Raw genomic sequence first — 26,245 nt, forward strand, 5'->3', positions numbered from 1 at the left:
TCGAGGGGCAGTACTGAGGGAGTGCTGCACTGTCAGAGGGTCAGTACTGAGGGAGTGCCGCAGTGTTGGAGGGGCAGTACTGAGGGAGTGCTGCACTGTCAGAGGGTCAGTACTGAGGTAGCGCTGCACTATCGGAAGGGGAAGTACTGAGGGAGCGCTGCACTGTCAGAGGGTCAGTACTGAGGGAGTGCCGCGCTGTTGGAGGGTCAGTACTGAGGGGGTGCAGCACTGTCGGAGGGGCAGTACTGAGGGAGCGCCGCACTGTCGGAGGGGCGGTACTGAGAGAGTGCAGCACTGTCGGAGGGTCAGTACTGAGGGAGCGCCGCACTGTCGGAGGGGCGGTACTGAGAGAGTGCAGCAGTGTCGGAGGGTCAGTACTGAGGGAGCGCCGCACTGTCGGAGGGGCGGTACTGAGAGAGTGCAGCAGTGTCGGAGGGTCAGTACTGAGGGAGTGCTGCACTGTCGGAGGGTCAGTACTGAGGGAGTGCTGCACCGTTTGAAGTGCCATGTTTCAGATGAGACGTTAAAGAGGCCCTGTCTGTTAAAACAGCTGTTTGTGGCAGTTTGCTGTGTGAAAATTGGCTGTTGTCTTTCCCTGCATTGTAACAGTGTCTACACTTCAAAAATAATTTATTGGCTGTAAAATATTTTGGGATGGCCTGAGATCGTGAAAGGTACTCCAAAAATGCAAGTCTTTCTTTCTAGTTCCTTGGTTAGTGCTTCTGTGCAACAGCGTAACTCAGTTGTGTATCTCACTCTGTGATAACCCCACATCCTCCATCATTCCAATGACTCAATGCATTCCAGCCCAAGCCTCTGTCTCAGTCATTGCCCCCTCGAATCAGAAGATGCAGGGTTCAAACCCCATATGAACATACCAATTAGGAGCAAGAGTAGGCCACTCGGTCCCTTGAGCCTGCTCTGCCTTTCAACAAGATCATGGCTGATCTGATTCTAACCTCAACTCCACATTCTTTATTCAAATACTGAAAACTAACACAAAATAAATTCAGTAGTTGATCATAAAACGAACTGAAGCTGCAGACTGGGTTTGAAAGAGCAGAGATAAGATGGGTCTGAGTCCAGCAGATGGGGTTGAACCTCCATTTAACTCCTTCTGAGAGGAGAGTGACCACCCCCCAAGAGGAGGATGAGTGAGGGCAGCTCAGGGGCAGACACTGAACATGATGCACCCCACAAGGACATCACAAACTGTCCCCTGATAACCTTTCATCCCCTTGCTTATCAAGAATCTATCTACCTCTGCCTTAAAAATATTCAGACTCTGCTTCCACCACCTTTTGAAGAAGAGAATTCCAAAGACTCACGACCCTCTGAGAGAAAAAATTTATGCGCGACCCCTTATTTTTAAACAGTGATCCCTAGTTCTAGATTTGCCCACAAGGGGAAACATCCTTTCCACATCCACCCTGTCAAGAGACCTCAGGATCTTATATGTTTCAATCAAGTTGCCTCTTACTCTTCTAAATTCCAGCGGATACAAGCCTAGCCTGTCCAATCTTTCCTCATAAGACAACCCGCCCATTGCAGGTATTAGTCTAGCAAACCTTCTCTGAACTGCTTCCAATGCAATTGCATCCTTAAATAAGACCAGTACTGTACACAGTACTTCAGCTGTGGTCTCACCAATGCCCTGTATAATTGAAGCATAACCTCCCTACTTTTATATTCAGTTCCCCTCACAATGAACAATAACATTCTATTCGCTTTCCTAATTACTTGCTGTACCTGCATACTAACCTTTTGTGATTCATGCACTAGGACACCCAGATCCCTCTGCATCTCAGAGCTCTGCAATCTCTCACCATTTAGATAATATGCTTCTTTTTTATTCTTCCTGCCAAAATTGACAATTTCACATTTTCCCACATTACACTCCATTTGTCAGATCTTTGCCCACTCACTTAACCTATCTAACCTTTGTAGCTTCCTTATGTCCTCTTCGCAACTTATTTTCCTACCTATCTTTGTGTCATCAGAAAATTTAGCAACCATACCTTCAGTTCCTTCATCTAAGTCATTTATATAAATTGTAAAAAGTTGAGGCCCCAGCACAGATCCCTGTGGCACACCACTCGTTACATCTTCCCAACTAGAAAATTACCCATTTATATCGACTCTCTGTTTCCTGTTAGCTAGCCAATCTTCTATCCATGCCAATATTTTACCCCCTACACCATAAGTTTTAATTTTCCACAATAACCTTTGATGTGGTACCTTATCAAATGCCTTCTTGAAATCTAAGTACAATCCATCCACCGGTTCCCCTTTATCCACAGCACATGTTACTTCTTTAAAGTACTCCAATAAATTGGTTAAACATGATTTCCCTTTCACAAAACCATGTTGACTCTGCCTGATTACCTTGAATTTTTCTAAGTGCCCTGCTGTAATATCTTTAATAATAGCTTCTAACAGTCTCCCTAGGAGAGATGTTAAGCTAACTGGCCTGTAGTTTCCTGCTTTTTGTCTCCCTCCCTTTTTGAAGAAAGGAGTTACATTCTTTATTTTCCAATCTAACGGAACCTTCCCTGAATCGAGGGAATTTTGGAAAATTGAAACTAACGCATCAACTATCTCATTAGCCACTTCTTTTAACACCCTAGGATGAAGTCCATCAGGACCCGGGGACTTGTCAGCCCGCAGCTCCAACAATTTGTTCAGTACCACTTCCCTGGTGATTGTAATTTTCTTGAGTTCCTCCCTCCCTTCCATTTCCTGATTTACAGCTAATACTGGGATGTTACTTGTATCCTCAATAATGAAGACCGATGCAAAATATCTGTTCAATTCATCTGCCATCTTCTTATTATCCGTTATTAATTCCCCAGACTTGCTTCCTGTAGGATCAACATACACTTTGTTAACTCTTTTTTAAATATCTATAGAAACTCTTACCATCTGTTTTTATGTTTCTTGCCAGCTTTCTTTTGTACTCTAATTTTTCCCTCCTGATTAATCTTTTAGTCATTCTTTGCTGTTTTTTATATTTTGTCAAATCTTCTGACCTGCCTCACATCTTTGCACAATTATATGGTTTTCTTTAATTTTGATACCATCTTTAACTGTTTTAGTTAACCACAGATGGTGAGTCCTCCCCTTGGAATTTTTCTTTCTCATTGAAAGGTATCTATTCTGTGTATTCTGAAATATCCCCCTTAAATGTCTGCCACTGCATCTCTATTGACCTATCCCTTAACCTACTTTGCCAGTTCACTTTAGCTAGCTCTGCTTTCACGCCCTCATAATTGCCCTTATTTAAGTTTAAAATATTAGTCTCGGACCCACTCTTCTCTCCCTGAAACTGAATGTAAAATTCAATCATATTATGATTGCTGCTACCTAGGGGCGCCTTGCCTATGAGGTCATCAATTAATCCTATCTGGTTGCACAATACCAGGTTTAATTTAACCTGCTCTCTGGTTGGCTCCAGAACGTGCTGTTCTAAGAAACTATCCCGAAAATATTCTATGAACTCCTCATCTTGGCTACCTTTGCCCATCTGACTTTGCCAGTCTATATGTAGATTAGACCCCCCCCCCTCCCCATGATTATCGCCGTACCTTTCTGGCAAGCTCACATTATTTCTTCCTTTATACCCCATCCTACCATATGTTTACTGTTAGGGGGCCTGTACATCACTCCCACGAGTGACTTCTTGCCTTTATCATTTCTCATCTCTCCCCAAACTGCTTCTACATCCTGGTTTCCTGAACTTAGATCATCCCTCTCCATTGCATTAATACCATCATTAATTAACAGAGCTATCCCTCCACCTTTTCCTAGCTTCCTGTCATAGATTCATAGAAAGTTTACGGCACAGAAAGAGGCCACTTGGCCCATCGTGTCTGTGCCGGCCTAAAAATGATCCATCCATTCTAATCCCACCTTCAGCATTTGGTCTGTAGCCCTGCAGATTATGACACTTGAGGTGCCTATCCAGACTCCTTTTGAATGAGTTGAGGGTCTCTGCCTCAACTACCCTTCCAGGTAGTGAGTTCCAGACACCTACCATCCTCTGGGTGAAAAAGCATTTTCCTCATCTCCCCTCTAATTTTTCTACCAATCACTTTAAATCTATGCCCCCTCGTCACTGACCTCTCTGCTAAGGTGAATAGACCCTTCACCTCCACTCTATCCAGGCCCCTCACAATTTTGTACATTTCAATCAAATCTCCCCTCAGTCTTCTCTGTTCCAAGGAGAACAACCCCAGCCTATCCAATCTATCCTCATAGCTGCATTTTTCCAGTCCTGGCAACATCCTCGTAAATCTCCTCTGTACCCTCTCCAGTGCAATTTCATCCTTTCTGTAATGAGGTGACCAGAACTGCACAGAGTCCTCAAGTTGTGGCCGAACCAATGAGTTATACAGTTCCAGCAGAACCTCTAAAATAAAAGCAAAATACTGCGGATGCTGGAAATCTGAAGAAGGGTCACTGACCCGAAACGTTAACTCTGCTTCTCTTTCCACAGATGCTGCCAGACCTGCTGAGTGATTCCAGCATTTCTTGTTTTTGTTCCAGCAGAACCTCCCTGCTCTTATATTCTATACTTCGGCTAATAAAGGAAAGGATTCCATATGCCTTCTTAACCACCTTATCGACCTGTCCTGCTACCTTTAGGGATCTGAGGACATTTACTCCAAGGTCCCTCACTTCCTCTACACATCTCAGTATTTTCCCATTAATCGTGTATTCCTTTGCCTTGTTTGACCTCCCCAAATGCATCACCTCACACTTCTCCAGGTTGAATTCCATTTGCCACTTTTCTGCCCATCTGACCAGACCATCAATATCTTCCTATAATAAAAGCAAAATACTGCGGATGCTGGAAATCTGAAACAAAAACAAGAAATGCTGGAATCACTCAGCAGGTCTGGCAGCATCTGTGGCAAGAGAAGCAGAGTTAACGTTTCGGGGGGTTCCGAAGAAGGGTCACTGACCCGAAACGTTAACTCTGCTTCTCTTTCCACAGATGCTGCCAGACCTGCTGAGTGATTCCAGCATTTCTTGTTTTTGTATCAATATCTTCCTGCAGCCTACAGCTATCCTCCTCGCTATCTACCACACGGCCAATCTTTGTGTTGTCCGCAACCTTCTTGATCATGCCCCCTACATTTATGTCCAAATCGTTAATATATATCACAAAAAGCAGGGACCCAGTACTGAGCCCTGCGGAACGCCACTGGAAACAGCCCTCCAGTCACAAAAACACCCAACAATTACCCTTTGTTTCCTGCCACTGAGCTAATTTTGTATCCATCTTGCTACATTTCCCTGGATCCCATGGGATTTTATTTTTTTAACCCATCTGCCATGTGGGACCTTGTCAAAAGCCTTGCTAAAATCCACATCAACTGCACTATCTATCTTCCTTGATATTCTTCAAAAAATTTGATCAAGTTGGTCATCAAGATCTTCCCTTAACAAATCCATGCTGACTATCCTTGAATAACCTGTGCCTTTCTAAGTGACAGAATAGATTCCAATAATTTGCCCACTACTGAGGTTAGACTGTCTGGCCTGTAATTATTCAGTCTCTCCTTCACTCCCTTTTTAAACAGAGGAACAACGTTAGCAATTCTCCAATCCTCCGGCACCACACCTGCATCCAGTGAGGGCTGGAAAATGATGGTCAGACCTTCCGCTATTTCCTTTCTTGCTTCTTTTAACACCCTAGGATACATTTCATCCGGCCCTGCTAATTTATCAACTTTCAAGGATGCTAATCCCATTAATACTTCCTCTCTCCCTATGTCCTTCCTAAATGTCATGTACCCTTCAATATTCAGGTCCTAATCTATGTCATGCTGCAGCTATGTTTCTATCAGATCGTACTTATTTATTTCTATTTGAGCTATCAGTTCATCTGTTTTGTTTCGTCTTGTGACTGTCCTGGCGAGTGAAGACCAGCTCTCTGGCTCCGAAGTCTGGGTTGACATCCAGCTGGATACTGGCATCCAGTGGGCATAAATGGGGCATTTTCAGGTTGGCAGGCAGTGAATAGTGGAGTGCTGCAAGGATCAGTGCTGGGTCCTCAGCTATTTACAATCTATATTAATGACTTGGATGAAGAGACAGAGAGTAATGTATCCAAGTTTGCTGATGATACAAAGCTCGGTGGAAAGGTAATCTGCGGGGAGGATGTAGAGAGGCTGAAAAGAGATATAGACAGGTTAAGTGAGTGGGCAACAAGATGACAAATGGAGTATAATTTAGGGAAGTGAGAAGCTGCTCACTTTGGTAGTAAAAATAGAAAAGCAGAATATTTTTTAAAAGGTGTGAAACTGGTAAGTGTTGATGTTCAGAGAGACTTGGGGGGAACTCGTACAAGGAATGCACAAAGTTAACATGCAGGTGCAGCAGGCTACTAGGAAAGCAAATGGCATGTTGGCCTTTATTGCAAGGAGATTGGAGTACAGGAATAAAGAAGTCTTACTAAAATTGTACAGGGGGCTTTGGTGAGACCACACCTGGAATACTGTGTGCAGTTTTGGTCTCCACATTTACGAAAGGATATATTTGCACTGGAGGCAGTGCAGTGAAGATTTACTAAATTGGTCCCTGGGATGAGGGGGTTGTCCTGTGATGAGAGGCTGAGTAAATTGGGCCGATATTCTCTGGAGTTTAGAAGAATGAGAGGTGATCAAATTGAGACATACAAGATTCTGAAAGGGCTCGATAGGGTAGAAGCTGAGAGATTGTTTCTGCTGGTCAAGGAATCTAAAACACAGGGACACAGTCTCAGGATAAGGGGTCAATCATTCAGGACTGAGATGAGAAGAAATTACTTCACTCAAAGGGTTGTGAATCTTTGGAATTCTCTACCCCAGAGGGTTGTGGATGTTCCATCATTGAATACATTTAAGGCTGGGATAGACAGATTTTTGATTTCACAGGGAATCACGGGATATGGGGAGTGGGCAGGAAAATGGAATTGAAGCCCAAGATCAGCCATGATCGTATTGAATGACAGAGCAGGCTCGATGGGCCAAATGGTCTACACCTGCTCCTATTTCTTGTGTTCTTGTGTGGGTTGTTGCCCAGCTGCCTTATCATATGGATTGTCGGAGTCCATTAAACCCTCCCGCCCCCACATCTAGAACTAACACCGTGCCCCCATCAGCTGACATAAAGATGATGTTCAGGTTTCAGTCTGTCAGACTATTAATCAGCCTGTGATTCCATCCACTACTCACACTGTTCTCAGAGGGAAGAGTGTCAAGATATGAAGCAATGAACTCATCGGTAATGATAATTTATTCTGTGCCTCCTGCAGCTTGTTGGTGTGATCCCTTTGGGACGGTGGCAGATGGACTGCCCTGTGACCCCGTCAGTGGAGACTGCTTCTGTAAGAGGCTGGTGACTGGCCGCAGCTGTAACCAGTGCCTGGTGAGTCCGCCTGTGATCAGATACAGCCCTCTGCGGCGTGTCGTTCAGGATTCGGGAGATAATCTGCAGCAAGTAGCATCACAATAGAAGCAATGAGCTCTTCCAGATGTCAGTGCCAGCCACACCAGGTCCAGTATCCCAAACTGCATTGTACAGGCAAGACGATCCCCGGTCGACCTTAGGCTGTGCCAAGTTCACTGACGTTACAATTGGCCTCAGTGCCCCCTGGACTAAGGAGGTGCAAAAAAGCCAACCAGAGTTCATGGTCCTGGCTCCAGGTTGCAAGTCTGCAGGCATGACATTTGAGATGGTAGGGTGTGGCTGTGCTGACTACCCAGTCAAATAGTCTGGCATCTTACATTAAGGATGATAGGCTGGGCAAGATAGTTGGGGGGGGTGGGGGCAGCACTTGATAAATCTTGCCCCAAGTAGGAATTAGTGCCCTCGGAGATTAAGAGGGGGGAAAGGTTAAAATTATTGGTGAAAAAGGGAATTGAAAATTAAACTCGAGATTAGTGTTGACGAGCTGCTGTTTCCTGGTTTACGTTATTTTATCTTCTGTTCCTTCTCCTTGGTGATCAAGGCCAAGAGTCTTGGGGGAGTTTTTCCCCCTGCCTAGTCCAGCAGCCCTGAGGTCAATTGTAGAATCCCCACCACCTCGGTTAACTCATCACAGTCCATGACTTGCCCCAGGAACTGCATGCTCTATGTGGTGCAGTTAGAGGCTGCTCAGCTTGGTGTGACAGTGGCCCCTGGGATACCTGTCTGTTTGTCAGTCTGTTCCACTCATTGCTGATTATTTGTACTTTGGAACAGAGCCATTCCCAATGATAAGGTGATACGGCAGTTGCTGAAGGATCCAGGAGCTGGCTCCAGGTCCTGTAAGATCATACACCAGCAAAAGGAATAAAATGCTGTGAAATATGGGGCAGGCACTCTGTGTGAGTGAGCGAGTGTGTAAGTGTGTGTGTATCAACCTATGTGCAAGTGTGTGTATCTATCTTTGAGGGGTGGCGGGGGGAGGGGGTGGTGTGTGTGTGTGTGTGTGTGCACGTGTGTGTGTATCTACCACTGTCTGTGTGTAATAACCACTTGATGATGTGAGTATGATGTTCTCGAATCTTGTGCAGGGTGAGCATTGGGCGCTGAGCCACGATCTCAATGGCTGTCGAGCCTGTGACTGTGATGTGGGGGGAGCTTATGACAACCAGTAAGTAGAAAATTCATTCGAATTTAAGATTCCTAAATAAATTACAAATCTTTCTGGAGCTGAGGGTGTGACTGGGATTAAGGAGAGAATTGTACTTCCACAAATCCACAGGCCAGGATATTATAGCTATTACGGAAACGTGGTTGAGGGATGGGCAGGACTGGCAGCTCAATGTTCCGGGGTACCGATCCTTCCGGCATGACAGAGGTGGAGGTAAGAGAGGAGGGAGAGTTGCACTATTGATTAGGGAGGACATCACAACAGTACTTAGAGAGGATATCCCAGGGGGAATGTCCAGCGAGGCCATATGGGTGGAACCTAGAAATAAGAAAGGGATGATCACTTTGATGGGATTATACTATAGGCCCCCCAATAGTCAGAGGGAAGTGGAGGAGCATATATGTAGGGAAATCACAGATAGGTGTAGGAATTATAGGGTTGTAATAGTAGGTGATTTTAACTTCCCTAATATTGACTGGGACTGCCTTAGTGCTAAGGGATCAGATGGGGAAGAATTTGTTAAGTGTGTCCAGGATAGTTTTCTGAAGCAGTATTTGGATGGCCCTACTAGAGAAGGGACTACACTCGACCTCCTCTTAGGAAATGAGGATGGGCAGGTGGTTGATGTGTCAGTGGGGGAGCACTTTGGGACCAGTGACCATAACTCTATTAGCTTCAAGATAGTTATGGAAAAGGATAGGACTGGTCCTCAGGTTGAAGTCCTAAATTGGGGGAAGGCTAATTTCGATGGCATCAGACAGGAACTCTCAAAAGTTGAATGGGAGTGGCTGTTTACAGGTAAAGGGACGTCTGACAAGTGGGAGGCTTTTAAAAGTGAGATAGGAAGAGTTCAGGGCCGGAATGTTCCTGTTAGATGGAAGGGCAAGTTTAGGGAACCTTGGTTGATGAGGGATATTGAGGGTCTGGTCAGGACAGAGAAGGAGGCATATGTCAGATATAGGCAGCTGGGATCAAGCGAGTCCCTCGAGGAGTATAGGGGATGTAGGACTACACTTAAGAAGGAAATTAGGAGGGCGAAAAGGGGCCATGAGATTTCCCTGGCAGATAAGATAAAGGAGGTTTTGGGCAAGAGATGCAGGGGGAATGTGAGGAAGCACCTTTTTACGCAGAGTGGTAATGACCTGGAATTCACTGCCCACAAGGGTGGTGGAAGTGGAGACGATCAATGATTTCAAAAGAAAATTGGATGGGCACTTGAAGGAAATTAACTGGCAGGACTACGGGGATTGATTGTGGGAGTGGGACTGACTGGATTGCTCCGTGGAGAGTTGGCATGGACCTGATGGTCTGAATGACCTCCTTCTGTGCCGTAAATGACTCTATGACTCTAATATGCCAAAGAGTGTTGGCCCCAGAACGAAACCCTGTTTGACCCCACTGCAGATCTCAAAGGGTTCTGATGTTGCCCTGTCATACCTGACCTTACCCCTCATGCACTTCCTCCAAGGCATGTATTTAACCTTTCTTAGGTAAAGAGACCAGATCTGTACATGGTATTCCAGATGTGGTCTCACTAAAACCCTATATAATTGCAGTGAGAGTTCCTTACTCTTATACTCCAAATCTCTCGCAATAAAGGCCAACATACCATTTGCCTTCCTAATTACTTGGTGTACCTACAGGTTAACTTTCTGTGATTTTGTGTACAAGGACCCCCTAATCCTTCTACATAGCAACATTTCCCAGTCTCTCACCTTCTTTAAAAAAGCTTTGCTTTTCCCATTCTTCCGAGCAAATGGATAATGTCATGCTTCCCTATATTATATTCTATCTGGCACATTTTTGCCCAAGCACTTAACCGGTCTCTATCCCTCTGCAGTCTCTGCGTCTTCCTCGCAGCTTACATTCCCAACTGGCTTTGTATTGTCAGCAAGCTTGCATGCATTACACTCAGTTTCCTCATCTAAGTCATTGATAAAGATTGTAAATAGCTGATGCCCCAGCACTGATCCTCATGACACTCCACCAGTTACACCCTGTCAAACTGAAAATGACTTGTTTATTCCTGCTTTGTTTTCTATCCATTAACCAATCCTCAATCAATGCTAATATATCACCCCCCAGTTGAAGAATCCTAATCTTGTGTAACAGTCCCTTGTGTGGCACCTTATAAAATGTCTTCTAAAAATCCAAATATTCTGGTTCTCCTTTATCAACTCTGCAGCCTCAAAAACTCGAATAGATTTGTCAAACACGATCTCTCTTTAATAGAGCCATGTTGACTCTGCTTTACTCATACAGTAATTTTCCAAGTGCCCTGTTACCATTGGCTGGATTTTTAAATCGGTTTGAGGTCTGTTTGGAGGTGGGCAGGTGAGCAATTTGGTGCCACTGTCCTCCGTGCTGGTTCATCTCCACAATCCCAGCCCTCAGCCATTTTGAATGAGGGCGGCTCAGTCTTGGATCAGCTCTGCTTCGCACCGGGCAACTAATTGAGGCCGATTATTGTTAATGACAGGGCCTGTTAAGGCAATGTGGGCAGCCCTGGTTGGCCTGAGCCATGTCCAGGTCAATGTAGTGGGCTCAGGGCAGGAGGGGGGGTGCGTGGCGCGATGGGTCACGAGAGGAAACCCCCCCGCCCCCAACTCATAATGGCTGTCAGGCCACAGCTGTGACTGCTGGCCATCCCCTGGAGGGGTTACCCCTTCAAGATCATGGCCAGGCAGATGTGGCTTTTTAAAACATCAAAACAACTTACCTAGCCTTCTCCTTTTCTCTGTCCATCTTCAGATCGGCAGCTTCCACCTCAGCTGGTGGGGCTGCCCATCACTGAGTGCTGGAGGGTCTCCCGTTTGCCCTCCAGCATCAGAACCCATCCTGCCAACCTTGAATGGCCCACTCCCAGGCCTTTAATTAGCTGCAGATTTGAAAACCCCGGTGGGCGTCCGTAAAGTACTCCATGTGGAGTCGGTACCCGGAACCTGTCCCCATTTCCAGTTCCTGACCCCTGATTGAAAATCCAGCCCCATGTCCTTAATAATAGATATTAGCATTTTCCCTACTACGGATGTCAGGCTAAATGGCCTGTAATTTCCTGTTTTCTTTCACACTTCTTTCTTGAATGGTGGGATTGCCTTTGCTACCTTCCTATCCATGAGAACTGTTCTAAAATCTAGGGAGTTCTGGAAGATCAAAACTAACATATCCACAATGTCTGTAGCGACCTCTTTTAAAACCCTAGGGTGTAGACCATCGGGACTGGGGGATTTATCAGCTTTTAGACCCACTAATTTCTCCAGTACTTTTCTTTACTAATATTCATTACTTTAAGTTCCTCGCTGTCATTCGACCCTTGATTCCCCACTATTTCCAGTATGTTCTTTGTGTCTTGCACTGTGAAGGCAGACACTAAATATTTGTTTAACGTCTCTGCCATGTCCTTATTGCCCATTATAATTTCTCCTATCTCTACCTTTGAGGGACCCATGTTTACTTTCGCTAATCTCTTCCTCTTTACATAACGTAGAAGCTCTTGTAATCTGTTTTTATATTTCTTGCTAATTTAGTTGTATTTTCTCCCTCTTGATCAATTTCTTGGTCATCCTTTGCTGATTTTTAAAACCCTCCCAATCCTCAAGCTTTATTATTTTTGGCAGCATTATAAGCCCCTTCTTTTAATCTAATACTATCCTTAACTACTCTAGTTAGTCCCCGCTTTTCCAGTGGAGCTTTTATTCTTTAAGGGAATGCATATTCTTTCAAAATTATAAATTATTTCTTTAAATGTTTGCCATTGCTTATCTACCGTCATTTCTTTTAATCTAATTTCCCAATCTACCACAGCCAATTTGCTCCTCATACCTCTGTAGTTGCCTTTGTTGAAATTAAAGAATTTAGGGCTTAATCAAATCACTCTCAAAATGAATATAAAGTTCTATCGTGTTATGATCACTCTTCCCCAGATGATCCTTTACTATACGACTACTAATTAACCCTGTCTCATTATGCAATACTAGTTTTAAAATAGCCTGTTCCCTAGTTGTTTCCTTGACATATTGTTCTAGAAAACTGTCTTGAATGCAAGCTACTTTTGCCAGTTTGGTTTGGATGGTCTATATGAAGATTGAGGTCCTCCCCAATTATTGCATTATCCTTGGTATGTGCTCCTCTAATGTCCTGATTTATATTCCGACCAACACTCTGCTTACTATTAGGGCCTTATAAACTACTCCCAACAGTGTTTTCTGCTCTTTATTATTTCTTAGCTCCACCCATACTGATTCTACATCCTGATTTTCTGGACTAAGATCCTTTCTCCCTACTGTCTTTATCTCATCCTTTATTATCAGGTCTACCCCACTTCCTTTTTCATTTTGCCTATTTTTTTCTAAAAGTCACGCACCCTGGAATATTTAGTTCCCAACCTTGGTCACCCTGAAACTGTGGTCTGTGGAGGGAGGGCATGAAAATTCACACCACCGGCTGGCGTGCCGGTTTGTTGGCACCATCCCACCACCGGACCATTTTCCCAAAGGCAGGATCCCTGTTGGAAGGGCTGCCTGTCCACAAATAGTAGGCAGCCAATTAATGTGAGTTAATTGGCCATTTACAGAGGCCGAATGGAATTTTCCAGTCTGCCTGCTAGCCCCGCGAATCATCGGGAGGGAACAGCTCAGTTGCCTGGAGGCAGCCTCCAGGCGGCAGATGTGGAGGGGGAGGGGGGCAGCACTACAGCGAGGCTTTGAAGCCCTCCCTGCCTATAAGGCCACAGCTGTGGCCACAGGCCACCCTGTGGAGGGGTTCCCCCCTAAGATGGCGGCCGGCCTGCTGAAGACAGTTTTTAATTAAAAACTTTTAGAAGTTGGAGAGAGGGCACCTCAAGGTGGAGGCAACCTCTCTCTTACCTGAAACAGCAGGCAGCTGCTCCTTTTGTGGTGTAGGGCCTTTGATTGGCTCTCCAGCTTTGAGAGATCGCCTGCTATCAAACTGGGTGCAGACTTTGGCCCCAATTCATTGTCTGGTCCAGTGCTTTCCCCAGTCCTCTGCTGATGTCAGTAACAAGAGGTCATTGTAACTTTCATTTGTGTTGTGCGCCTGAATTTTCTCCCTCCTCACGGACCCAGACTGAATTTTTGTTAATTTTGTCTAATTTTGCTCTCCCCAGCTGGGATGATCAGTCCAATGCCTCCTACTTAAGGATCCATCTGGGCTGTTGCTAACACCAATCATTAGTGCGGTGAGCTCAGTTCTTCTCCTCTGCGGACAATTAGCTTTTGTTTTTACACTATTCACTTTCTCTCTGCTAATATCCAGGTGCTCGATGGAAAGTGGTCAGTGCCGCTGTCGGAGTCACATGGTCGGCAGGCAGTGTACACAGGTGGATTCTGGGTATTTCTTCATGACTCTTGATCACTACACATACGAGGCAGAGTTGGCCCAGCTCGGCACGGTGAGTGTGTCCTTCCTGCGGTGAGCATGTCATGTGTTTGGTGGAGCACTTTTTATTTGTTTCAAGGGGTGTGAACATCGCTGGCCAGGCCAGCATTCTCCCTGTGTCTGCGTGGGTTTCCTCCGGGTGCTCCGGTTTCCTCCCACGGCCAAAAGACTTGCAGGTTGATAGGTGAATTGGCCATTATAAATTGCCCCTAGTATAGGTAGGTGGTAGGGAAATATAGGGACAGGTGGGGATGTGGTAGGAATATGGGATTAGTGTAGGATTAGTATAAATGGGTGGTTGATGGTCGGCACAGACTCGGTGGGCCGAAGGGCCTGTTTCAGTGCTGTATCTCTAAAACTAAAACTAATTGCTCTTGAGAAGGTGGTGGTGAGCTGCCTTCTTGAACCGCTGCAGTCCATGTGGGGTAGGTATACCCACAGTGCTGTTAGGAAGGGAGTTCCAGGATTTTGACCCAGTGACAGCGAAGGAATTGTGATATAGTTTGAAATCAGGATGGTGTGCGACTTGGAGGAGAACTTGTTCCCAAGCGTCTGCTGCCCTTGTCCTTCTAGATGGTAGAGGACGTGGGTTTGGGAGATGCTGTCTAAGGAACCTTGGTGAGTTGTTCCAGTGCGTCTTGTAGATGGTACACACTGCTGCCACTGTGCATCGGTGGTGGAGAGAGTGAATATTTAAGGTGGTGTTTGGGGTGCTGATCAAGCGGGCTGCTTTGTCCTGGATGGTGTCGAGTTTCCTGAGTGTTATTGGAGCTGCACTCATCCAGTTAAGTGGAGAGTATTCCATCACACTCCTGACTTGTGCCTTGTAGAAGGTGGACAGGCATTGGGGAGTCAGGAGGTGAGTTACTCACCGCAGGATTCCTAGCCTCTGACCTGCTCTTGGTTGGCATCCTCCCATCTATGAAAGATGATGGACACGCAGCAAACAATCTATTCAGGTGGGGTGTCTTCTCTTGGTGGACCTTTGCTGATGGCTGTGAAGGCCAATCTTTGAAAGGCAGGTTCCGCCACAAGTGCTGCACGTGAAGCTGCCAAGAGACGCTGTGAGTTGTTGTTTTTGATATTGGCATCTGTTGCCAAGCTGCTCTAGCCACTGGTCATCATGGCAGTGCACACCAGACCACAGGATGTGTCGCCATTTCCCTCTTTCGCCAGCGAGTGACTCCCAAGTGTGACAGTCGACATTTAGGGCCTTCATGTCACGCTTGCAAGCATCCCTGAAGCCGAGCTTTGGGCGCCCCACTGGTCGTCTGGCCCCAGCTACCTCACCAGACAGAAAGTCCTTGGGTATGTGGCAGTCCTCCATCCTGCGGACTTGTCCGATCCACCAAAGCTTCTGTTTGATTAGTGCCAACACACTTGGGAGCTCTGCCTTTGAGAGGACTGCCACATTTGTGATTTTGTCCGGCCAGGATAACCCAGAATGTGCTGCAGACAGCAAGGACGGAAATTATTGAGCTTCTTTTCCTGGTAGCTGTAAGTCACCCATGTTTCACAGCCATACAGCAAGGTGCTGAGAACACAGGCCTTATAAACCATCAGCTTGGTCATAAGGGTCAGCTTGGTGTTAACACATGCGCGTTTTGCAAGTCGACCAAAGGTGGTAGCTGCTTTCCCTATGTGTGTATCCAGCTCTGCATGAAGGGACAGATTGTCTGTCACCGTGGACCCAAGGTAGTAGAATTTGCTAACCACTTCCAGTGGGGTATTATTTAGTGTGATCTGGGGTGGAGATGCAACACCTTGTCCCATGACCACAGTTTTCTTGATGCTTCTAGTCAAGTAGAACAAGTTACAGGCACAGGAGAGACAGTCCACGAGTCTTTGAAGCAGAGTTTCCGTGTGAGTGATTAGCACAGCATCATCAGCATGGAGGAGTTCTCTGATCAGGAAGTGATGTGTTTTTGTCTTCGTTTTCAACCTTGATAGACCTGCTCTTGTAGCCACAGTATTTATGCAGCTGTTCCAGTGCAATTCCTGCTCAGTGATAACCCCCAGGATATTGATAGCAGGAGATTCAGTGATGGTAGTGCTGTTGAATGTCAAGGGGAGATGGCTGGATTCTCTTGTTGAAGATGGTCATTGTCTGGCACTTGTGTGACATGAATGTTACTCGCCACTTAGCGTGCAGTGTGTGTGTGCCCTGGGTATGCAACACAAACCCAACAAGGGAAAGGCCAAGTGGAAGTCAGAGATGAAATGTCACTCCACTATTTAAGAAGGGAGGGAGAGAGAAAACAGAGAACTACAGACCTGTTAGCCTTACATCAGTAGTAGGGAAAATGTTAGAATCTATTCTAAAGGATGTGATAAATGGGCACAGGGATAATAATGATCTGATTGGGCAGAGTCAACATGTTTGACAAACATGTTTTAAGGATGTTACTAACAGAATTGATAAAGGGGAGTCAGTGGATGTGGTATAATTGGATTTTCAGAAGGCTTTTGATAAAGTCCCCTACAGGAAGTTGGTTTGCAAAATTAAAGCACATGGGATAGGAGGTAATATACTGGCATGGACAAGGATTGGTTAACAGGCAGAAAACAGAGAGTAGGAATAAACGGGTCATTCTTGCATTGGCAGGCTGTGACTAGTGAGGTACCGCAGGGATCAGTGCTTGGGCCCCAGCTGTTCACAATATATATATCAATAATTTGGATGTGGAGACCAAATTTAATATTTCCAAGTTCACGGATGATACAAAACTAGGTGGGAATGTGTGTTGTGAGGAAGATGCAAAGTGGCTTCAAGGGGATTTGGACAGACTTAGTGAGTGGGTAAGAACATGGCAGATGGAATATAATGTGGAAAAATGTGAGGTTATCCACTTTGGTAGGAGGAACAGATGTGCAGAGTATTTCTTAAATGGTAAGAGATTAGAAAGTGTAGATGTACAAAGGGACCTGGGTGTCCTTGTCAATAAGTCACTGAAAGCTAACATGTAGGTGCAGCAAGCAATTAAGAAGGCTAATGGCATGTTAGCCTTTATTGCAAGAGGATTTGAGTACAGGAGTAGTGAAGTCTTGCTTCAATTGTATAGAACCTTGGTTACTGCACCTGGAGTACTGTGTGCAGTTCTGGTCCCCTTACCTTAGGAAGGATATTATTGTCATAGAGGGAGTGCAACGAAGGTTCACCAGACTTGTTCCCGGGATGGTGGGACTGTCCTATGAAGAGAGATTGGGGAAACTGGGCCTGTATTCTCTCGAGTTTCGAAGAATGTGAGATGATCTCATTGAAACCTACAAAATACTTAAAGGGATAGACAGGGTAGATGCAGCTAAGATGTTTCCCCTGGTTGGGGAGTCTAGAACCAGGGAACACAATTTCAAAATAAGGGGAAGCCACTTAGGACAGAGATGAGGAGAAATTTCTTTACTCAGAGGGTTGTGAATCTTTGGAATTCTCTACCCCAGAGGGCTGTGGAAGCTCAGTTTAAAGTAGAGATTGACAAATTTCTAAATACCAATGACATAAGGGGATATGAGGATAGTGTGGGAAAAAGGCATTGAAGTGGATGATCAGCCATGATTGAATTGAATGGTGGAGCAAGCTCGATGGGCAAATCAGCAGCAAATCAGAACTGAGCCTGATTCTGTTCTTGCCCCATTCACTCAGGCATGTGTGCACTCATACACACACGAACACACTCAGACACACACCGGACTGTCTTTATTTGAATATTCTCAGAGGTCCTTGAACCTGATACTGATGCTGGAATGATGGGTCTGAGCGTGTCCAGTGCAGTCCATTGTTTGATTGGGCTCCGACAACTGGCATGAGGACCAATGTTCCCTCTAAGCTGTGCAGTTACATGGCTGTGCAGCAATTGGGAGTGTGCTGCACAGGGAACAAGCAGGGCACGCATAAGCAACATTCCCTTTAAGATGCCTACATGTGCGGCTATGCATCAGTCTTAAAGGGACCACACACTGCAGCAATGCGCACAGCAAACAGAAATTAGAGGGAATATTAATTCGGACCACCATTTGAATGTGCAAGGTACCTGACACCTGTTTCAAGAAAGCCTGGCTTCCAATTTTGCATCCGGGGCACAACCATGGAATTGATCTTTGCCCACAAAAGAGGCACAATGATATTGAATTTCTCTCACAGTATTTCATTGCATAGTCCGTCCCCGTGTTTCTGTGGCTGTTTGTGCAAATATTTCCAGCCACCGAGAGTTAATGAGGAGCGACGGTGCGTTCATTACGTCACCGTGATCTCTTTGTACCTCAGTCCCTTTAATCCCTGGACACAGCCATGGGAAGCAGTTTGATCCCCAACTCTCTCAGAAAGGATGACTTCACCCTTTGCTGTTAGATCTATCACTTTGATCAGACACAAAACTCCACTGACTGGAACCATTTTCAAAATACCAATACATCAAACTTATGCAGTGTTCCAGAGAGGTTAAACTCTCTATTCATGACCAACTTAATGGCCAATCACAGTGACTGCTTTACTCATTGGTATCACTGAGAGAGCCAAATACCTCAAAACTTCCCAAATCTACAGAACTTTCACCATTTAAATGTAGTTAGAAGAGAGAGAGAGAGAAAATAAGATGGGGAAGCGAGAGACAGAGTAGGAGATGAAAAAGAGACAGAGGGTGAGACAAGCAGGGCAGGGGGTTGGGGTAGAGTAGATAGAGAGAGAGAGAGATCAAAAGAGAAACAAACAAGCAGATAGGCTGAGAGGGAGGAAAGGTGCTGGAAGATTTCATCTGTTTATCCATCTACTTATTTTTTGTTCTAACTTTTTCTGACTCTCTCTTTGGCTGTCAATCCATCTGTCTCTCCCTCCTCTGTCTCCCTGTTACTCCCTCTGTGTCATTCTCTCTCCTTTTGTTTGTCACTTTGTCTCCTTCGCTCTCGTTCTCTGTCTCTCTCTACCTATCTCTCTCTGTTATCCCTTCTCTGTCTGTCTGTTTGTGTCTGTCTCTGTTACTCCTCCGTCTCTCTCTCTCTCTCTCTCACTACCTGTCTGCCCCTTCCTCTCTCTCTATCTCTCCATCTCCGTCTGGGTGTCTCTCTCACAACTCAGTGTTGGATTAACGCACACTTCATTCTCAGGGCATACTATATTGTGATATGATTTGCTTTATTCCTGTAACAATCTCTCAATATTTTTTCTCAAATAATCAGCTGATTATCTGAACACCATCCAATAGCACCAGCTGTTTCTCGCCATGTCTGTTTTATTTGGTTTTAACCATTAACCATTCTCCTTGATCAGGGAGTAACTGTTTCACACCGGGAGCGCACTGAAAATCGTCCTGTCACTTGGACCGGAACCGGATTCGCAAAGGTTCCAGAACGTGGCGTGTTGGAATTCCAGATCAACAACATCCCATATTCTATGGAGTACGACTTGGTAATCCGCTACGAACCACAGGTAATTAAAGGGGCAGTCACGCTACATTAGCAACAGAAAGTGGGTCTCAGACACAGGTTCACAATGGGGACATTCACTCTGGAGCTTTTTCCTCTCTCTCCTGAGGCCTTGGCTAGAATCTTAGGCATGGTGGCTGCTGTCCAACACCTGTCTTCTGGTATGAACCAAGGCGATGAGAATCAGCAGGCTATTTGACCGCAGGTGGTATCACTGCCCAGCCTGATCCTGCTGTTGCCTGCAATGCATGCACACAAACACACACACTTTCCAGCGAGGGTCAGTTGGTAGAGGTTAGACAGAAAACCATGGCCAGGGGATGAAATTGCTCAGTGAATAGTTTTAGCATAGCTTGCAGACTTGAGCTCTGAAGGGCCTTGTCTAGCAAGCTAAGTACAACAGCACACACTTTGTGCACATCCTGTATGTGTACTCACATTTTCAAGGAAAAGTCCACAATTCCAGTTGTTGATTAATTCATCCACTGAAACTCTTATGAAGATCATGCTCCCAAACCTTCTTGACCTTGAAAATGGCACCAGACTAATACTTCCCCCCAGCTTTATAAATGTTAGTTAATCCCCTGGGGCACAGCTCACCCACAGTGGGGTTAGAGGGTGGGGAGCCTAGGCCCAGGGACACAGACAGAATTCAACCCCCATATCATACAAAGTAAAGCTCCCTCGACACTGTTCCATCAAACACTCCCAGGACAGTTACATCTTGGGGTCAGATACAGAGTAAAGCTCCCTCTACACTGTCCCCATCAAACACTCCCAGGACAGGTACAGCACGGGGTTAGATACAGAGTAAAGCTCCCTCTACACTGTCCCCATCAAACACTCCCAGGACAGATACAGCACGGGGTTAGATACAGAGTAAAGCTCCCTCTACACTGTCCCCATCAAACACTCCCAGGACAGTTACATCTTGGGGTCAGATACAGAGTAAAGCTCCCTCTACACTGTCCCCATCAAACACTCCCAGGACAGTTACATCTTGGGGTCAGATACAGAGTAAAGCTCCCTCTACACTGTCCCCATCAAACACTCCCAGGACAGGTACAGCACGGGGTTAGATACAGAGTAAAGCTCCCTCTACACTGTCCCCATCAAACACTCCCAGGCCAGGTACAGCACGGGGTTAGATACACTGCACTTCAGTCCCACGCTCCTGATCTTTGGGCACCCGGTGCGGAGGGGCGTGGGCCGGGAGGAGGATCTCCTCGTCGGTCTGCTCCTGGGCCTGGCCAAGGTGGCAATTCACAGGTCCAGGCTGTGGGCCGTCGGCGGTTCTGTCCTCCCCGATTGCCTGCCCCTCTTCCGCGGTTACGTTCGCGCCCGGGTGTCCCTGGAGAAGGAGCATGCGGTGTCTGCCGGTACGCTTGAGGCTTTCCGCGACCGGTGGGCACCGCAGGGACTGGAGTGCATCATCGACGCTGAGAATGGCATTTTAATTTGAGTTTTTTGTTTATTTATCTGTTTTTAATGAAGTTATTTTAAAATTATGTATATAAAGGGGGCCTGAGGAATAAAGGCCCCCTCGCCATGAAAAATATAAAAGGGGCCTGGGGTATAAAGGCCACCTAAAAAAAAACGAAAAAAAAAACGGGGTTAGATACAAAGTAAAGCTCCCTCTACACTGTCCCAAGATTTTTTGTTCCATATTAATCTATCACTGCTTTGTTTGGGCTTCGAGAAAGAGAATCCAGCCTACTTGGTACTTTCCCAGTTTGAGCCCAAGGCCATTCACCAGATAATCTGACTGTTGCATGTTTGTTATAAAACACATGAACTATCCAAAGGCTGACCTAGAGCCCCACCTGCTGGATAAACTGATATTGCTGGCATTCGCTTGAGCAGTTACCAGTGATAGGACACTGTGATGGGTGAGTTCACTCAGGACGAGCAATGAGAGAAGATTTTCACCACACCAGCTTGTAAAAGGAGTGCATTGCCCCTGCTCCTATCGGCACTGTCTGTGTGATGAGACATCTAGACTCTTCCCATAACCGCAGCCTTCAACAGCTATAATTGATTTCCTGTCACTCGGTATTCCGCAAATGGCTTCCTTATTGGACATGCTGTAACCTAATTATTCTGTCATTTTGTAATTTGCTGTCCGTCCAGGGAGTGCAGGGCAGATTCGCCAGAATGACTGGGGCTAAAAGGGTTAATTTAGGAAGACAGGTTGCACAGACTAGGCTTGTATTCCCTGGAGTATAGAAGGTGAAGGCTGTTGAGGTGTTTAAGATGATGAAATGAGTTGATCGGGTAGATATGAGGAAACTATTTCCTCTGGTTCGGGAGTCCAGAACAAGGGGGAATAACCTTAAAATTAGAACCAGGCTATTGAGGGGTGATGTCAGGAAGCACTTCTTCACACAAAGGGGAGTGGGAATCGGGAACTCTCTCGCCCGAAAAGCTGCAGAGGCTGGGGGTCAATTGAAAATTTTAAAACTGAGCTTTTTGTGAGGTAAAGGTACTAAAGGTTATACAATTGATGTGGGCAGATGGAGTTGAGATACAGATCAGCCATGATCCAATTAAATGGTGAAACAAGCTCGAGGGGCAGAATGACCTCCTCCTGTTCCTGTGTAACAGGCTCGAGGGGCTGAATGGCCTCCTCCTGTTCCTGTGTAACAGGCTCGAGGGGCTGAATGGCCTCCTCCTGTTCCTGTGTAATACACCCAACTTAATATGACTTTTTGCTTCACAATTATGAGACATTTTGAAATACAAACTGGGGATAAACTGTTTCCCCTGGTTGGTGAGTGGGTAACAAGAGGGCATTAATCTAAAATTAACATCGAAAGCACAAAGGAAGAGGTTAAAGAAATGATTCTTATACAGAGAGGAAATTGAATGTCCGACCAGAAACTGTGGGAGAGGCAGAATCTAGAATGACTTTTAAAAGGAAGTGGATAAAGATTAGAAAAAGAGAAAATAAAGTCGTTTGTAGAAAGGGCAGAAAGTGGGGCAAAGGGAAAGCTCTGTCAGAAAGCCAGCACAGCCTGATAAATCAAATAGCCGCCTCCTGCACTGAAAATTGCTTTTAATTCTAGCCATTGTGCAAGTTTTCCCCTTTGTTCTTGAATGTGATGGCTTTTAGGCAGCTGCCCTCTGTGGTATATGATCCAGTGGCCATTCTTCACTGTGAGCCGGGAGAGTAGGTGTCAGAAAAGCTGTTGAACTGTGGGAGCATCACACATGCACTTTCTAGCAGGGACCACTAGAGAGTAATTGGTTTTTCCTATCATAGTCCAGGAGCACTGAGGTTAATTGCACTGCCTCGGCTGAGATGATTTAATTCAACAGAGACCGAGAAAGACCCTGATCCCTCCTGATCTGTGGGATTCAGCTCCATGTCAGGTAGAATTTTGATGAAACTCTGTCAGGCAACACCACTGGACTCAGCAGTACTGAGGGAGTGCTGCATTGTCGGAGGTGCAGATTTTCAGATGAAACGTAAACTGTCTGCCTGCTCAGGATGTTAAAGAACCCATGGTATTATTTCAAAGAAGCATTTCAAGGAGTTTATCTGGTATGCTGGCTAGATTATTGGTCATTATTGTCTTTTGGTTTGTGCGAGCTTGCTGTGTGCAAATTGGCTGCCCTAGTTCCTACATTATAATAGTGACAACACTTCACAAGTACTTCATTGGCTGCAAAGTGCTTCGTGAGGTCCTGAGGTCATGAAAGGCATTGTAAAAATGCAAATCTTTCTTTCTTTTAGAGGCACTGATGAGAACAGAGGGACATGATGTTGTAGCCTTAAAGCTAGGGGTCATGGGTAGAAGATAGTCACTCATTAATCCAATCGGGAATTCAGGAGAAACTTCTTTACCCAGAGAGTGGTGAGAATGTGGAACTCACTACCACAGGGAGTGGTTGAGGTGAATAATATTGACAGATTTAAGGGGAGGCTGGATAAACACATGAGGGAGAAGGGAATAGAAGGATATGTTGATAGGGTGAGATGAAATAGGTCAGATGGAGGCTCATATAAACACTGGCATCGACCAGCTGAGCTCAATGGCCTGTTTCTGTGCTGTAAATTTGATAAAATTCGATGGAATGTTTCTTTTCCTTTTGCAGTTTCCGGAGGAATGGGAAAAGGTATCTGTTTCCATTATTCGGCCTGGCCCCATCCCCACCAGCAGTCCCTGTGGGAACACCATTCCTGCTGATGATCTACTAGTCACAACCTTGCCATCAGGTTTCAGGTAAGGGACTTGGGGTGGAAGAATGAAGTGCGACAGAGTCATTAAAAGATTCAGGTGGGAGAGGTCATGCTAAAAGATGGTTGCAATCAACTAGTTTTAGATTCTGTTGGTTCCCTGTAACACTCTCTGTGCTCTCCTTCTCACAATCACTCTTTCTCTCTCTCTCTGTGCATCTGTTTCTCCATCTGTTACTCTCTCTACATATTCCTCTCTGTGCATCAGTCTCTCTTTCTCTTTATTGCTTTCTGTTATCAGCTATGGTTCAGCTGGCAACACACTCATCACAAGAATCATTAATGTTGTAGCTTCCAGTCCCACTGGATATGAGCACATAATCCAGGCTGAGACTCCCAGTGCAGTCTGAGAAACCCACAGTAACACAGCTCTCAGTCTGAGGAACCCTCATTAACACAGCTCTCAGTCTGAGGAACCCTCATTAACACAGCTCTCAGTCTGAGGAACCCTCATTAACACAGCTCTCAGTCTGAGGAACCCTCATTAACACAGCTCTCAGTCTGAGGAACCCTCATTAACACAGCTCTCAGTCTGAGGAACCCACAGTAACACAGCTCTCAGTCTGAGGAACCCACAGTAACACAGCTCTCAGTCTGAGGAACCCACAGTAACACAGCTCTCAGTCTGAGGAACCCACAGTAACACAGCTCTCAGTCTGAGGAACTCTCATTAACACAGCTCTCAGTCTGAGGAACCCTCATTAACACAGCTCTCAGTCTGAGGAACTCTCATTAACACAGCTCTCAGTCTGAGGAACCCTCATTAACACAGCTCTCAGTCTGAGGAACCCACAGTAACACAGCTCTCAGTCTGAGGAACCCTCATTAACACAGCTCTCAGTCTGAGGAACCCTCATTAACACAGCTCTCAGTCTGAGGAACCCTCATTAACACAGCTCTCAGTCTGAGGAACTCTCATTAACACAGCTCTCAGTCTGAGGAACCCTCATTAACACAGCTCTCAGTCTGAGGAACCCACAGTAACACAGCTCTCAGTCTGAGGAACCCTCATTAACACAGCTCTCAGTCTGAGGAACCCTCATTAACACAGCTCTCAGTCTGAGGAACTCTCATTAACACAGCTCTCAGTCTGAGGAACCCTCATTAACACAGCTCTCAGTCTGAGGAACCCACAGTAACACAGCTCTCAGTCTGAGGAACTCTCATTAACACAGCTCTCAGTCTGAGGAACCCTCATTAACACAGCTCTCAGTCTGAGGAACTCTCATTAACACAGCTCTCAGTCTGAGGAACCCTCATTAACACAGCTCTCAGTCTGAGGAACCCACAGTAACACAGCTCTCAGTCTGAGGAACTCTCATTAACACAGCTCTCAGTCTGAGGAACTCTCATTAACACAGCTCTCAGTCTGAGGAACCCTCATTAACACAGCTCTCAGTCTGAGGAACCCTCATTAACACAGCTCTCAGTCTGAGGAACTCTCATTAACACAGCTCTCAGTCTGAGGAACCCTCATTAACACAGCTCTCAGTCTGAGGAACCCTCATTAACACAGCTCAGTCTGAGGAACCCTCATTAACACAGCTCTCAGTCTGAGGAACCCTCATTAACACAGCTCTCAGTCTGAGGAACCCTCATTAACACAGCTCTCAGTCTGAGGAACTCTCATTAACACAGCTCTCAGTCTGAGGAACCCTCATTAACACAGCTCTCAGTCTGAGGAACCCTCATTAACACAGCTCTCAGTCTGAGGAACTCTCATTAACACAGCTCTCAGTCTGAGTAACCCTCATTAACACAGCTCTCAGTCTGAGGAACCCTCATTAACACAGCTCAGTCTGAGGAACCCTCATTAACACAGCTCTCAGTCTGAGGAACCCTCAGTAACACAGCTCTCAGTCTGAGGAACCCTCAGTAACACAGCTCTCAGTCTGAGGAACCCTCATTAACACAGCTCTCAGTCTGAGGAACCCTCATTAACACAGCTCTCAGTCTGAGGAACCCTCAGTAACACAGCTCTCAGTCTGAGGAACCCTCAGTAACACAGCTCTCAGTCTGAGGAACCCTCATTAACACATCTCTCAGTCTGAGGAACCCTCATTAACACAGCTCTCAGTCTGAGGAACCCTCATTAACACAGCTCTCAGTCTGAGGAACCCTCATTAACACAGCTCTCAGTCTGAGGAACTCTCATTAACACAGCTCTCAGTCTGAGGAACCCTCATTAACACAGCTCTCAGTCTGAGGAACCCTCATTAACACAGCTCTCAGTCTGAGGAACTCTCATTAACACAGCTCTCAGTCTGAGGAACTCTCATTAACACAGCTCTCAGTCTGAGGAACCCTCATTAACACAGCTCTCAGTCTGAGGAACCCTCATTAACACAGCTCAGTCTGAGGAACCCTCATTAACACAGCTCTCAGTCTGAGGAACCCTCAGTAACACAGCTCTCAGTCTGAGGAACCCTCATTAACACAGCTCTCAGTCTGAGGAACCCTCATTAACACAGCTCTCAGTCTGAGGAACCCTCATTAACACAGCTCTCAGTCTGAGGAACCCTCATTAACACAGCTCTCAGTCTGAGGAACCCTCATTAACACAGCTCTCA

General features: G+C 45.8%; 1 protein-coding gene across 1 annotated transcript in view; it reads left to right on the forward strand.

The window, feature by feature from the left end:
- The window catches only part of LOC137380299 (laminin subunit beta-2-like), a 283,335-nt gene that overhangs the window by 113,776 nt on the left and 143,314 nt on the right, over window positions 1-26,245 (forward strand). The window contains exons 11-15 of the mRNA XM_068052207.1: window positions 7,301-7,413; window positions 8,544-8,623; window positions 13,898-14,033; window positions 19,281-19,439; window positions 23,534-23,661. Coding sequence (XP_067908308.1) covers window positions 7,301-7,413; window positions 8,544-8,623; window positions 13,898-14,033; window positions 19,281-19,439; window positions 23,534-23,661 — 616 coding nt within the window. The remainder of the gene's footprint in view (window positions 1-7,300; window positions 7,414-8,543; window positions 8,624-13,897; window positions 14,034-19,280; window positions 19,440-23,533; window positions 23,662-26,245) is intronic.

This window comes from Heterodontus francisci, chromosome 19 (genome assembly GCF_036365525.1).
Source record: "Heterodontus francisci isolate sHetFra1 chromosome 19, sHetFra1.hap1, whole genome shotgun sequence".
In the NCBI taxonomy this organism is placed as follows: Eukaryota; Metazoa; Chordata; class Chondrichthyes; order Heterodontiformes; family Heterodontidae; genus Heterodontus; species Heterodontus francisci.